The 14,609-nt window shown below is 63.5% G+C and overlaps 1 protein-coding gene across 2 annotated transcripts in view; it reads left to right on the top strand.

Annotated features, from left to right (window-relative positions):
• GALNT10 (polypeptide N-acetylgalactosaminyltransferase 10) overlaps nt 1-14,213 on the top strand; it is a 41,342-nt gene extending 27,129 nt beyond the window's left edge. For both annotated transcript variants that reach the window (XM_037498513.2, XM_037498514.2), the window contains exons 8-12: nt 4,030-4,137; nt 5,300-5,521; nt 6,919-7,035; nt 9,826-9,975; nt 10,412-14,213. In XM_037498513.2, coding sequence (XP_037354410.1) covers nt 4,030-4,137; nt 5,300-5,521; nt 6,919-7,035; nt 9,826-9,975; nt 10,412-10,570 — 756 coding nt within the window. In that variant the 3' untranslated portion in view covers nt 10,571-14,213. The remainder of the gene's footprint in view (nt 1-4,029; nt 4,138-5,299; nt 5,522-6,918; nt 7,036-9,825; nt 9,976-10,411) is intronic.
• The last annotated feature ends 396 nt before the right edge of the window (nt 14,214-14,609 follow it).

Raw genomic sequence — 14,609 nt, 5'->3', positions numbered from 1 at the left:
CGGGGGAGCAGCCCCCTCGAGGGGCCAGACACTGATACTGGGGTGATGAAATATTGAACAGCTGTGAGGGCACAGGCTCCCCTGGTCATGGCAGATGCAGCCGCCAGCATCGGTGTGTCCACAGGGGCGGCCAGCTGGGCCCCAGGACACCCGACACCCCTGGAAAGCGTGGGGCCAGTGGGGCCAGACCAGGCCCTGCCAGGCTGGAAATAAGAAGACCCGTCCCTGAGGCCAGACCTGCCGACCGCCCCGCTGACCTGGCCGCTGGGCGGGGGGCCCGGGAGCACTGGCAGGACGCCTCCTGTCATCTCCACCGCCGCCTCGGGCAGGCGCGGGTGTCAGGACCCCAGGGTGCTCTGCCGCCCCCTGCAGTGAATTCCTTGCTGGCTGTCGGGGCAGCGAACAGGCCCCCAGCCAGCCCCGAGTGTGGGGAGTGTGACGGCAGCCAGCGTGCCTGCCGGGGCCGGCTTGGCATTTGGCTGGTGTGGGCGCACGGCCCAGGCGACCTCGTTCCCCAGATGTCACACCTGAGGGGTCCCCTGAAATGGCAGAGCCGGAGTTAGAGGGCTTCTTACTTCACTGCTCCCCGGTCCATCAGCGACACAAGCTTCACTCGTGAGACTCCCGGGCAGCGCCCCCAAGTGCGCCACCAGCCAGGTCCCGCCGCGCCCTGCCCGAGACGCCCCGCAGAGCCGCCTCCGCGGAGTAGACGGAGAGGACTCGCACAGGGGCGTTTCTAAACCCAGATGATTTCACTCTGCGTGTTTCAAAGACCCGTCTGATGATGCCCATCGGGTCCAGCAGGAAGGACCGCTGGGCCCAGGAGCGGTCGGGACCCCCCCGACTGCCCATTAGACTGGCAGCACACCCCTGGTCCACGGGAGCCTTGGCGAGGAGGAGCCTTGGAAGCCTCTCGAGGGAGGGACAGAGCTGGCTCCTGGCTCGGATCAAGCGTGTCCTTCCTCCCGATGGGGAGAGAAGGCGCCGGCTCCTTCTCTCCTGGCTCTGAGCCCACAAGGGCCACCTGCCCGTGCCTGGGCCCTGGGCCTGGGCAGAGCCCCCACTGACCCCCCCGCCCTGAGGACACAGGAGCCCCCCCAGCTGCCAGGTGCGCCATTTCAGCCCAGCCCCTCCAGCTCCTCTCTAAGACCCTCCTCCTCTTGGGGCTGGAGAAAGGAGTCTGGTCTCGAAGGCACGAGTGTATTTGCAGAAATTAAGATAAATTGATCCATGAGTCCAGGCTGGTGAATTAATGATTTGGCTCCAGCCCCACGCTAGGCCGCCTATCCTGATGGCAAAGCCCCAGAAAGATGTTCCAGAGGCTCAGAAATTAATCCCAGAGTTGTTGGCTCCCCCTTCCCCCGCCCTGCCCACAGCCAGCTGAGCTGTTACCCAAGTTCTTCCCCACTTGGCAGCTTGAAATCTGTGACCCCCAACCTGGTCCACCCACCTGGGCCTCGCCCACTGCTTGGCACCCCTGCCCCTCTCTTACCCCCTCTGCACTAGTCCGGGCTCTGGGCAACAGGCGGCCAAATTCTTAGTCCTCCATTTAAGCAGGAAGGCCCTGGGGGCTGCAGAGTAGACCCCGGGCTGGGCCAGGGCTGCCCGGGCCCTTGCAGGCTCCTGCCCCTCTCCCCGGGGTGGCCTCCCCCTCGGGCAGACACCCCACAACCCAGTGAGAGAGTTTCCCATCCTTCCTGCCGAAGTCCCCAGGGTGAGTCCACTGGACTGTTGGTACCTGTCCAGGGCGGTGATGCGAGTTTAGTGGGGAGTCGGGGAGCCGGACGCCGGCCTGGTCGGCTGCCAGGAGCCAACAGAAATAGCTCAGTGGGTGCACCTGCCCTGCGCCATCGCCTGCCCGCCGGGCGGCCCGCAGCCCGCCGCCACCAGAGCAGCACCCCGCGTCAGGACTTGGGACGAAGGAGGACACGCCGCTGGCTGCCGCGCCTGATCGATGTCGCCTGCTTTGAAAATAAACCTCTCGGCCTGGCCTTGACGTGAATCCATCAGGAGCCCATTATCTCGAGCCCAGCGTTCTGTTCTATTGACTGGCTCCGTTTCTTCCTCTCCCCGAAGATCAGAACACAATTGCATTTCTCCAGACAGCACTTCCACAAATTGCCGCCCCGGCATCCGGGGCCGGTCTGGGGTGGGTGGCGGCGGGGGAGAGCAAACAGACCTGCCGCAGGAGACAGGGGAAGAGCCTCGATGAATCTGGGTGGAAAGCCCAGCCCGGAGCCCGGGAGCCTTCCCAGGACGGGGAGACGACCCACTCGGTGCCCGAATGGGGCCACACCCTGCTGCGTCCACCCTCACCCCCGCCCGCCAGACCAGACCACACGGAGGCCTGCCCACCCCAGGCCCACCCCTGCAGGGCAGTTGTCAGCGAAAAATAGGAGTCGCACCGCATCTTCTCCCCAGGGAAGGCTTTTGGTGAAGAATTTTTAGTCTGTCCTGGAGACCCTCTGCCCGCCCCCCCATCACGCCCCCTGCTCAGGCCACTGCCATCCTGGCCCCGCCCAGGGCTGCTCTCCCACCCCGGCACTCACCCGCAGCTCTGGGTGTGCCTCGCCCCTCCCCGGCACTGAAGCCTCACCTCAAGCAGCCGCTCCAGGTGTCCCTCGCCGGCCCCGGGACAGTCATCCTCAGCCAGCGGTCAGCACCTGGGATCAGCACTCATGGGCCAGGGGCTGGGGTGGCTCAGGGGACAAGGAGCAGCCGGGCCGGGGTCTGTCACGAGGGTCCAGCCGGTGGAGCAGGGGGCCTGCTGTAGAGAGGTTTGCCGGAGCCTCCACAGGGCTGCCCGGGGTCCTCACGACACGCGGCCGCGCGCAGGGGTCCAGGCCGCGAGGTGGAGGCACCACCCTGTGACCGTCATCTCTGCGGTGGGGTTTCTGGTGACTGCACCCCAACTTTACTTTTCTGTTTGCTCGAGAAGCTGTGGAGAAAAGGACGCTGTGGCCCAAGGCTCCATCCCACGGCGGGGAGAGGCGTGGTCTGTGCCTGCGGCCGGACGGGCCCGAGCCGGCCCTTCCTTACGCGTTTGTGCCCCTCTTTGGCCTGTGCAGGCGCCAGCGGCTGGGGCTGGCTCTGCAGTTTGACCTTTAAACAGCAACTGCGCCTGCAAAAGACCCCACCTAGACAGAAGCAGCCCTGGGGGGCACCGCTCAGCCCAGTGATGCTGTTTTGCAAGGACGGTGTTTTACAGGGGTGACGCGGTTGGCCCCGGGACACATTTGACAGGGAACGGGTGGGGGACAGGTGCCAGGAGGCCAGCCACCCCCCCACCTGTGACCAGGGCCCGGCTGCCCTGGCGGAGCGTGCGGGGGGCCCCGGAAATGGCCCTGGCTGTGCAAAGGAGTCAGCCCGCACCCAGGTCACACTGTGGTCAGCGTCCACCCCAGGCCCACTGGGCTGACCCCCTGCCGCTGGGGAAACCGAGGAAATGGAGCACCGTGGTCTAAGTCGAAGGCATGCTGGGGGACGGAGGCAGGACGTGGACCCAGAGCCCCGAGGAGGGTCTGCTGGGCCACCTGCTCCGTGGGGCGTCCGTGCCAGCCGGCCTGGTTAGAATTTCACAGCGGCGTCAGCCCAGCCAGGGCCCTGCGAGGCCAGGCTGGAGGCGATGTGGGTCGGGCTGCAGCGAGCCCACTCAGCACCCAGCCCAGAGACGGTTGGTGGGGGGGGCGCTTGCAGCCCATAAGACCCCGAACTCTGACCCAGGTCAGGGCGCGCGGAGTGGGGCCGCCTGAGCCCCTTGCGTGGTCTGGGGCCAGGCTTCCTGTCCCGCTCCGCCCCGGCCCCGGCCCTCCACGAGCAGCTCCTGGAGCGGGGCCTGAGTTTGCCTCCTGTGGCCGGAGCTCCGGGTTTCCGGAAGAGGGTCCACGCAGCCTGGCCTGGCGGTGCCAGCGAGGGCCCAGCTGTCTGTGCCACGCCCCTGGCTCTGAGGGTGGGACTGGAGCCTCCCCCTGCCCCCGGCAGACCCGGAGCCTTGGCAGGGCGCCACATCTCCCTCTCGCCCCGCTGCAGGTGTGGATGTGCGGGGGCCGCATGGAGGACATCCCCTGCTCCAGGGTGGGCCACATCTACAGGAAGTACGTGCCCTACAAGGTCCCTGCCGGAGTCAGCCTGGCTCGGGTAAGGAGGGGCTCGGGGGGGCTGGGGGACGCAGAACCCCAGGCAGAGCGACCCCCCAGGTGTGAGACGTGCCCCACACCCCTCTCCAGGTGAAACCCAGCATAACGGAGCATAGCATTTAGCCTAGGGGGGCGCGGGGGCTAAGCCTCCGGGCCGTGCGTCCCCCTTGTTGAAAGGAAGCTCATTCTCCCGCCTGGCTGGGCCCAGAGAGTGGAGACAAGGTGCCCCTGGGTGGACCTCGAACACCGTGTGTGGATTGCAGTGGGGTCGGGGTGTGGATGACCTGCAGCCTGTGACCTCACGGTGGGACAGGACAGGCCGGGGTGCCCGCTGGGACGGCGCCTGCGGGCCCTGGCACGGAACCCTCCCCCCACCCAGAGCCCAGCGGCCCCTCGGGGCCGGCCTTAAACCACCCACAGCCGCAGGTGCATGCTGGATAGAGAGGCAGCTGCTTTGCTTTGTTCCTGTTTATCGCCGACCCTTGCTAGTGAGTGTTAGAACGTGAAGTGTCTCAGGAAAGAGATCAAGGCGGTCACAAAGCAAAACCGAGAGGGGCAGGGAGAGCCCCGGGGCGGGGGGGCTTGTCCAGCCAGAGCTGTGGGCTGTGCCTGGCGGACCCTCCTGCCCTCCACTGCCCCTGCCCAGCCTCATGGAGCCCCTCCCTGCGGAGCCCCTGGCTGCCCCGCACCTGACTGGCCACCGCAAGTGGGAGGCACGGGAGCTGGAGGGTCATGGCCGGCGCCGGCCCGCAGGACCCGGCCGGCCCAGCCCAGACCCCGTGGCAGAAGGGAGGCGCAGCGCCCTATAGGGGCCAAGGCCCCCCCCCCCCCGCCCCCGCAGCCACGGAGTCTGCAGAGGCTCCTCCCTTCTCCCCCCATTTCCCCCCTGTTCCCCACCTCTCTCCCCCACTCCCTCCTCCCTCCAGGGAAGTTGGGGGAGGGGGAGCCACTGCTAGGAAAGAGGGTGGAGGACCAGCGGGCAGAGCCACCGGGTGGTCCCGGCCGTCAGATCAGACTCTCTAGAGCGAGTGTAAGTGTGGAGAGAAACACGCCAGGCCTGAGAGCGTGGGGCTGGCCGGGGCCCGGGGTGCAGGTTGGCCTTGGCCCCGCCCCGGCACCCTGGCCTACCCCGGGAGGCCTGACCGCGCCCGCCGCTGCCGCAGAACCTCAAGCGCGTGGCGGAGGTGTGGATGGACGAGTACGCGGAGTTCATCTACCAGCGCCGGCCCGAGTACCGCCACCTCTCCGCGGGCGACGTGGCGGCCCAGAAGCAGCTCCGCGCCAGCCTCAGCTGCAGGAGCTTCAGGTGGTTCATGACCAAGATTGCCTGGGACCTGCCCAAGTTCTACCCACCCGTGGAGCCTCCGGCTGCGGCCTGGGGGGAGGTGAGTCAGGCCAGAGGCGGAGTCAGGAGAGGTGGGACCCCTGTTCAGAGCTGGGGGGAGGTCTCCGAGGGCCCAGAACGCAGACCCCCTCCCGCCACCCCTAGTCCCATCGAGGTGGGATATTTCATTTGCTATTTAGTTTTCTAAGTGGGGAAAGGTGAGCGCCCGCACACGCCAGCCGACGCTGCCCCCTTCTGCGCTGCTACCTGGTGCCACCGGGGGCAGGACGCTGGTGCCTGTGCGGCCGAGCCCACGGCAAGCACACCCCGACCCCTGCAGAGCCAGCAGGTTTCCCAGGAGTCATGTCTCCTGGGGTCCTTCTCCGGGGGTCAGGGTGAGAGGACACCCAGCCCCAGGGGGTGTCCCCAGAGAAAGTCAGGGTGTCCCCAGAGGAAGCAGGTGTGGGCCAGGCTGGCACCAGGTGGGACATGTACAAATCCACGCTGCACAATAGGGCTGTTCCTGACTGCGCTGCCTGCCAGCCACCCTGCAGGAGCATTCCCAAGTCTTCTAGAATCTTCTAGGAGAGTGGCATTGATCTCCCACGGGAAGTTCTTCTCTCTGTGGCTTCTTGGCTTTCTCCCCGTGCTGGTTCAAGACCTCTTAGGAGCAGACACTGAGATGGGGTTTGATGTCAAGAGATTCTTGGGAAGCACCCAAGAGAAACCATGAGAAGAACCATGAGGCCCTTCTGACGTCTGGGAAGGGGTGGAAGAGAGAGGGAAGGATGCAGGGGTGAGGCTGGGATCCCAGGCAGCAGTCGTCTCCAAGGACACCCAGGCCAAATGAGGCCAGTAGGGCTGCCGCCGGTCCCCCTCCCTGGCAGGAAGCACCCTGGGTCTGGGTGGAGGGCTCAGAGCAGCTGGTTGTCACCGTCCCGCAGCAGGACGGCATCCTTCCCCAGCCCGCAAGCCCAGGAGGACGCTGTCTGAGTGACCGCCCCATGTGCCCCAGCCCGGCCCGCTGGTCTTACGAGCTCACCCCTGAGCCCACTTCCCTGCCCGGGGTCCCTCCTCCACCGCCCCACTGTCTAACCGGTGAAGGATGAGAGGCAGGAAGAGTCCCCAGCCCTGCAGCAAAGGTCATGGCCTTGACTCAGCAGCTCTGAAGGGATGGGCCTGGCACCGCCTGGAAGGGGACAGCCCATTCCCGGACCTGTCGTGTCAGACTCTCCAGCACGGCCTGGGAGTCCTGCGAACACCCTCTCCGGGCCCCGGCCCCAGGCCACGGAGCCTGCCTGCCCGGACACAGTAGCTCCCGGGTCCTGCTCCGGGATGGACACTGCCGCAGAGGCCCGGGCCCGGCCACCTCCGGACAGTCCGCGCTCTGCTGCCCCACCCCAGCAGGCCCCGGGATCTCTGCAGGTGCCTCACTGGACTCTCCCTCTTCCCACCCAGATCCGCAACGTGGGCACGGGGCTGTGTGCCGACACCAAGCACGGTGCCCTGGGCTCGCCGCTGAGGCTGGAGAGCTGCTTGCGGGGCCGTGGGGAGGCAGCCTGGAACAACATGCAGGTGCGGCCCGGGGCCTGGTCGGGGTGGGGGGGGGCTGCGGGCAGTCAGGGGGCTGTGGGCGGGGCCCGGCGCCCAGTCGGGAAAGGCTGGCCATGACCGGGGCAGTCAGCCAGGGAAGGAGCCACGAGAGCTTCCTGACAGCAGAGAAGAAGGGGGGTCACGGCACCCTAAACCCACCCATCTGGACACCAGCAGCCAAAGGCCACGGCCCGCTGCCCTCTGCGGAGGGGACACGCTGGCCCAGGCCTGACAGGCCGTGCTCTTGCTCTGCTCATGCCTCAGCCAGAGGGAGCCGCCTGTTTGCACACTCCAGTCCGGAGGCAACTTCATGACTCTCCAGAACTGATAATTGAGTTTAGCAAAGTTGCAAGATGTAAAGATTTTATTTCTATTTCTATATGCAAATGAAGAATCAGAAATTAAAATTAAAAGCAAGCATTTACTGCAACAAAAGAAATCACGAAATACCCAGGTATGTTTAGGTCAAAGATCCATTTATAAAAATTAGTTTTTAGCTTATAGAATTTGTTTTTTTTTTTCTTTATTTTTTAAAAGATTTATTTACTTATGCATACAAGAGCTGGGGTACAGGCCAGAGGTGGGGGGGTGAGAGGACTCACCAGAGACAGAGTGGGGAGCAGAACAGGCGGATCCACTGAAATCCACTGCTGAGGGGAGCAGCGGGGAGACAGGAGAGGTCTGCTGCGCTATGTGGGTAGCTCCCTGGCCAGGAATTGAACTCGTGCTGGAGAGGCTACGGCTTGCTTTATAGGTTGCGTCTTAACCCTTGCGCCACCAGGGAGGCCCCCTACCTGATAGAATTTGAAACTCTAAATAAATGTGTGCCCGTGTCCATAGGCCAGGAGACTCAGCCGTGACATCAGTTCTTTGCAAACCAAAATACAGATTCAACACACTCCCAACAGCCTAGCAAGCTGTCTCGTAGAACTGAACACCTGCCTGGGAAATTCACCTGCACGTTTCGGAGAGAAGTGCGTAGCCAGGGCCGGGCTGCCCGCCCCAGGTGCGTTCTGTGGCGACATGGCCAGGGAGCGTGATGTCGGCTAGGGCAAGGCCCCTGGGACAGAAGCGCCCCCACCTTCACAGAGCACTGATTTTTGCAGAGGCCTAAAGGCAGTTCTGTGGAGACGAGACAGTCTGTTCAACAATGGCGCTGGAGCAATGGGCAAAAAAATAATTTCTATGCATGCCTCATCTCATCCCATGTACAAAAGTCAACTTGAAATGGATCATTTAAAAAAATAGTTTTAAAAATGGATCTTTGGGGGCCTCCCTGGTGGCGCAAGGGGTTAAGACGCAACTTATGCAGCTGTCCGCAGCCTCTGCAGCATGAGTTTGATCCCCGGCCAGGGAGCTACCCACATGGCGCAGCAGACCCCTCCCCTCAGCAGTGTACTTTGGTCAGTATACCTGTTCTGTTCCCCACTCTGTCTCTGGTGGATCCTCTCACCCTCCGCACCTCTGGCCTGTACCCCAGCTCTTGTATGCATAAATAAATAAATCTTTTTTTAAAAAAATGGATCTTTGACCCAAGCATAAAACCTAACACGCAATCTTTGTTAAGAAAACCGAGTCAGAAGTGTTTGACCTTGGACTAAGCTGTGACCTCTAAGCTGCAGCACGAAACTCACAGTAAAAGAAAAAACTGAGATGTGAATTCTGCAAAATAAAAACCTTCTGCTCTTTAAACGACGGTGTTGAGGTGCTCGGATGCCGGCCAGAGGCTGGGAGAAAGAGTCACAGAGCAGACATCCCTAAAGGCATGGGCTGGAATACAGAAAACTCAGAACTAAAAACACAAACCACCCAGCCCAGGAGCGGGCAGCAGATCTGGGGAGACACCCTGGCAAGAAAGGGTGTCCATGCCAGACGGGCTTATCGAAAATGCCCCACTTCACCGCCCCCCGTCGGCGCCAGAGGCCTGAGCTGAATCCATTGTGAAAACCGGCCGCAAGGCTGGCTGAGCGCCGTGTCCTGCGTGGGGCTGTGGCCGGTCCAGCGTGGGGGATGCTGCCTGCGTTTTGTTAGAAAGTTAAACGCGGACCCCTGGGGCCCAGCATAGATGTTCTGCCTGCAAGAAGAGAAGCCAGTGCCCCCACAAACCGTGCTGATGACCTCTGCTGCCGGGACCCCGAGCTGGCAGTGACCCTGACGTCGGCAGGCTGGCACCCCAGGGCCAGAGTTGTGTTCACGACAGAACTCAGGCTGAGGAGGGCCGCGGACCAGGCCCGGGGAGGGCTCGTGCCAGGGCGTGCGGGTGGGGAGGGGGCAGGAGGACGCGATTCCATAGGGACTTGGTGGCACTTGGGGGGTGACGGGCATGTTCACTACTGGAGTGGACACATGCCAGACGCACCAAATGCTTCGCTCTGTCACGTGCCGATCTGCCGGTCAAACAGCCAAGGAGAAAGCCAGGGCCGCACTGGCCGGGTCTGCGTCCTGAGGCCGACGTCACAGGCCGCCCAGGAGCACCCGAGGCAGCTGCTTGATGGCGAGGAGGACTCGGTGGGGACTTTTCCTTGTTAGAGCGGTGCCTGCAGTGGTGTGGGGTTCGGCATCTGTCCACGGGGCTGGGGCGAGCCGGGTGGAGCCACCCAGCCTGGCTAGTGCCGGGAAGCGCTGCCTGCGTGGGGTGGCAGGGCAGGAGGTGGGCAGCGCCCTCTCCTGCACCTCTGGGTTCAAAATTACCCATAATGTAAAAAATCAAAAAACCTGGCGGCGGAAGAGAGTGGCCCACGACTGGCCGCCGCTGACGGCCCCTGTGCACAGGTGTTCACCTTCACCTGGAGGGAGGACATCCGGCCTGGGGACCCCCTGCACACCAAGAAGTTCTGCCTGGACGCCGTGTCGCACACCAGCCCCGTCACCCTGTACGACTGCCACAGCATGAAGGGGAACCAGCTGTGGAAGTACCGCAAAGTAAGTGGGGGGCTCCCCCACCGTGGCCTGTTAGAACAAGCCACGGCACCTCCCTCCCCCTGCAGAGCCACTCACACCCGCTTTGTTCTACAAGCTGGCCCGGCCGCTCCAGCCAGAGGCCCTCACTTCTGGGTGGAATCTCTAGAATCTTACAATCTATTAAGGAAGCCCCCTACCCCCACCCACCAAGAACCAATGAATGTGCCCTGAGCCGGGCCGTGGTGGGGACCCAGCCTGCCAGTGGTAGGCATCCCGTCTGCCTGTGTCCCCGGAGGCAGCATGGGGCCTGAGGCCAGGCCTGCGCCCACTAGCTGGGGCCCGGAGGTGTTGGGGTGGCCGAGCCAGCCGGTGAGTGGCTGCATCCCCGTCTCTGCACTGTCACTGCTGCTGTTGGACGCCCGAGCCCAGGCCGCCCGCTGACGCCCCTGTCTCGCAGGACAAGAGCCTGTTCCATCCGGTCAGCGGCAGCTGCATGGACTGCAGCCCGAGTGACCACAGGGTCTTCATGAGCACCTGCGACCCCGCGTCGCCCACCCAGCAGTGGCTGTTTGAACACACCAACTCCACCGTCCTGGAAACGTTCAATCGGAACTGAGCCTGCTGCCCTCGCAGGCCCCCCAGGCACCGCGGCGGGCGAGGTGCGGTCGGCCGGACCAGAGGGCGCTGGGTGCTGCAGGTGGAGCCCCGCAGCGAGGGTGGCGCAGGCCTGGGCAGAGTGGGGCTTTCACCCCTGCGGGCGTGGGCATCCCAGGGCTCTGCCAGCACGTCACCCTGTCCCCTGGGCGCTAGGCAGGAGGGAGGCCAGGGCCTCCTGCAGGGTGGCCGGCCCGCAGCAGCTCTCACACCACAGCCCTTTAGAAAGAGGCACGTGGGTCCCTCTGCCCCCAGGGAAGGGAGCTTTTCTCAGAACCGCTGGTCTCGGCTCTTCGGTGTTGGCCTGGCCGCTGGCACCCAGCTCCTGTTCTCAGGCACGGCCGGGGAGGCCGTGCACACAGACCCCCACCTCGCAGCCCCGTGCTCACTGCTGCCAGCTGCCAGGCCTGCGGCTGGGGTGGAGCAACCAGATTCCCTTTGCAGCCTCGGGGACACGGGATGTCCCTCTGCTCCCCGGTGTCCGAGACCCCCTGCCAGGGGCTGGGCCGGCCAGGCCACCCTCTTGTCGGGGCTGCTTCCAGCGAAAGGTCTAGTAGGAATTCAGGCTGAATGTCCCTGATCGCGCTTCCATCTCCTCCCTCTTCCTCTCCCTTTCTTCTCTCTCTCCCTCCCTCACACACACACATACACAACCTGCCTCAGGAGGATCAGTGGGGTGCAGCACTCACCTTGCCGAGTCTGGAGGCCTCCAGGGTAGACGGGCAGGATGCCCTGACCCCACAGGTCTCCAGGGATGCTAAAGGGCTCTGTAGTTCCATCGCGACCCAAAGTGTCTGGCCTGCAGGTGCATTTCTAGAACACTAGCCCCCAGCCTGGTGACCGGCCTGGAGCCCATGGGGACAAGCAATGTCCATCACCCGCAGCAGAGGCCTCGGGGCCAAGGTCTCCACAAAGACCCGGAGCCCTGTCCTCACGCTGCGGGCGCCCAGCCAAGCCTCCGTGTTCACCTTTTACTGGGTCGACTCTGAGTCAGACCCCACCCCTGGGCCCCAAAACCGAGTCCCCAAAGGCGGCTCCCAAGCTAACCGGAGCATTTCTGTAACCAGCCTGATTCAGGAAGCCAAACAGCACCTAGAAGCCCGGGAAGCCCTCGCCGTCAGCCCCAGGGCCAGACCGATGCGGCCTGACGACTGGCCACCGGACAGGCCTGAGGCCTGAGTGAGGCTGCCTCTGGGAGGCAGGCTGGTGGCTGCCTGGGGGAGGAGACCCTGGCTACAGTCCTTCTGAGGACGGCCCCAGCCCAGCACAAGCCCTGCTTGGTCTCCTGAGGGAGAGGGGCTGGTCCTCTTACTGCCCCTCCCTGGCGTCCTTGTCCAGATGAGTGCCCCCTCCAGGGAGGAGGCAACAGAGGAGGCCTGGCCGGCAGCCAGCGCTGTGGCTGTGGGTGGAGAGCTGAGTCAGGACTCTTCCCCCAAGCAGTGCAGCGTCATTAACATATAAACTGTGCCTTTTAAAAAGAAAAAATGCAAATCCCTAGACTTGAACCATTTCCTAGTGCCTTGCTAGACAGGCCGGGCAGGGCTGCGGGAGGGGACCCTTGCGTGTGCAGTTCCCACGCACACGCGCCTGCGTGTTGGCGCATGTCTGCGTGCGTGCGTGTGTTAATGTCCAGTTTCGAGCAGGAGACGTGGTGTGTAGAGCAGGGTCTGAGACAGAGAACCCCAAGCGCCAGGCCCCAAGAGTCTTATCAGTCCGAGGTCCGTGGCCTGGAGAGGCCTCAGCAGCACCCCAGGGCCCTGTTTGGCAGCTAGGCCTGCACCCCATCCCAGGCCTACCCGGTCCTACTCCCAGCCTGGGGCTCAGGGCAGCAGGAGCGACGCACGCAGGCCGCCGCCTCCTCCCATCCTGCGCCCGGCTCTGGGCCTCGGCCAAGCTGAGGCTCCTGAGTGCTCTCTGGTGACAGGGCCCGGCCTGCAGGCCTGCCGGGGCGCTGACCACCGCCAGCCGTGTTTGGGAGGCCGCCAGCCTCAGGAATTGGGGCGCTGCCCACACCCCCTGAAGAAGCGGATGCTGTTGAGGGAAGCAGCCTTGCTCCGGGGTCTCAGTGGAACGACAAAGCACTTTACAGCCTAACCAGGAAATCTGGGTCCCCTGCTTCAGGGCCCTCGTTTGTACACTTTGGATGATTTTCTAATGCCTGGGGGCCGTGTGGTTTTGATGTTTTCTGAGGGTTTAAGTGGGGGGAGGGCCTGAGTCTGCACCTCTGTTGGGGGTTCCTTTCTGCTTATAGATGCTCTTTTGTGAAAATCCAAGGAGTGTTTCCCTAGTGCTTGATCTTGAGCTGAGGGTGCTGCCCGCCCTGGGGTGCAGGGGGACCACTTTCCCAGTGACAGTGTCCTCTTCACAGCCCTCAGCCTCTGTCTGAGGACAACAGCTGGGGGGATCCAACTCTTGACCAACTTGGGGACAGGGGACCCCCAAGGGAGGGCAGGGAGAGCCAAGAACTCCGACAGGGTCCCACAGAGAACGCTCCAGAGGCCAAGCTCTGCTGGTCGCCCGGAAAGGGGCCTCTGTGTAGTGCTGGCCGTGCGCGTGTGGCTGTGGAGTAAACCCTGCACTCCCTCTGATGTGGTCTCCGGCCTCTTCCTTGTACGGCGCCTCTCCTCCGGCGGTCCCACACGTCTCCACTGAGCCTGCCTCGGGCCCTCCCAGCCCAGGCAAACCCCAGCGGCAGGCTCTGGGGAGGGAGTGGAGCAAGATGATGCCGGGTGTGAAACAGGGTGTTCTGGTGACCCAGTGGGGTCCGCTTTGGTGGGATGGGCAGGGAATGCCTCCCCATGAGAGCCAAAAGCCAGGAGGGACTGTGAGCTGGGAGGCCGTTTGGGGGAAAGTGCTGTTATAGGACAGGGAGAGGGGCAGCCCAAAACCCCGCAAACCTGCCTATTCTACATGGGTTCTGCCATCCGCCGCATCAACAGAAAACATAGGAGACTTTAAGGGGAAGGAACTTTAATAAAACTAGGAAACAATACAGGTAAGACAGAGTCTAGTTTCTAAATCAAGCACCCAAAGTGACCTGTCCCCTCATGGGTAAAAGTCCATCCATATGGGGTTGGCCCAGAGCAAGGCCCCAAGGCCTGCCCCAAGTCTAAAGCATCTTCCAGTGGGACCCACAGAAAAGGGCCAGAAACAACCAGACAAGCCCGGAAGGAAAAGAGCAAAATCAACATCAAGATAAAAGCTGCCATTGTCACCTCCCCACAGGTCTCACCCACATCTGTGTCACCCAGTCCACGACTAAAAGACAAGCGCAGTTTCTTCACGTGTCTCTAGGCTCCACGCGCCTCCTCCAGGGCTCCTGGCTCCATCCTGCTCCTTCCTTCCTCAGTCTCTTCTGCAGCTTCTCCTCTTCCTGCTCAGCTCCACCCTCCCTTGGGTGGGGCAGGGAACCTCCCCCTTTCCTGGGGACCACCCTGTTACAGTGCCAGGCGGAGGGAACAGCCAGTGCAAAGGCCCAGAGGCAGCACAGTGGGCTGAAGGGTGTGTGTGGGGAGGGGGCTGCCTGCAGACGCGCTGCAGACCACAGCCTGGGCCTGAGGGCTCAGGAGGGCAGTGACAACATGTAGTAAACTGAGCTGGTTCCTGACCGTAGCCATCAGCCTCGTCCCTACTCACCAAACAGCAGGAGAACCCGATCTGGGGTACCGGCTGGAAGGGCTGCCATGCCCACGTGGCCGCTGCCCCGAAGACCTCACGCAGACCCTGCCCCGCAAGGCCCAGCCTCCGCCCCGTGGTACCCGGGGGGTTCGGTTGTGGCTTGGCCTTGTGGGGCCAGGCCCGAGTCTGGGGGCGCTGCCGCCTGGGCCCACAGGGGTGCCTTGGCCGTGCCCGGAGACGGACCCAGGCGAAGACGGGGCAGGCGCCCTTGAGCCTCGACCGGCGCCAGCCCTGGCTTTGGCCACTTTCGTTGTGCTTCGCTTGGAAAGTCCCTCGCCATCAACAAGACAGCGCTCGGTGTAGCTTCGTGTTGTGGTGACGCG

The sequence above is a fragment of the Talpa occidentalis genome, unplaced genomic scaffold (genome assembly GCF_014898055.3).
Source record: "Talpa occidentalis isolate TD23 unplaced genomic scaffold, MPIMG_talOcc4v2.1 talOcc4.9, whole genome shotgun sequence".
Taxonomy (NCBI): Eukaryota; Metazoa; Chordata; class Mammalia; order Eulipotyphla; family Talpidae; genus Talpa; species Talpa occidentalis.
This window is presented reverse-complemented; position numbering and strand designations above follow the sequence as displayed.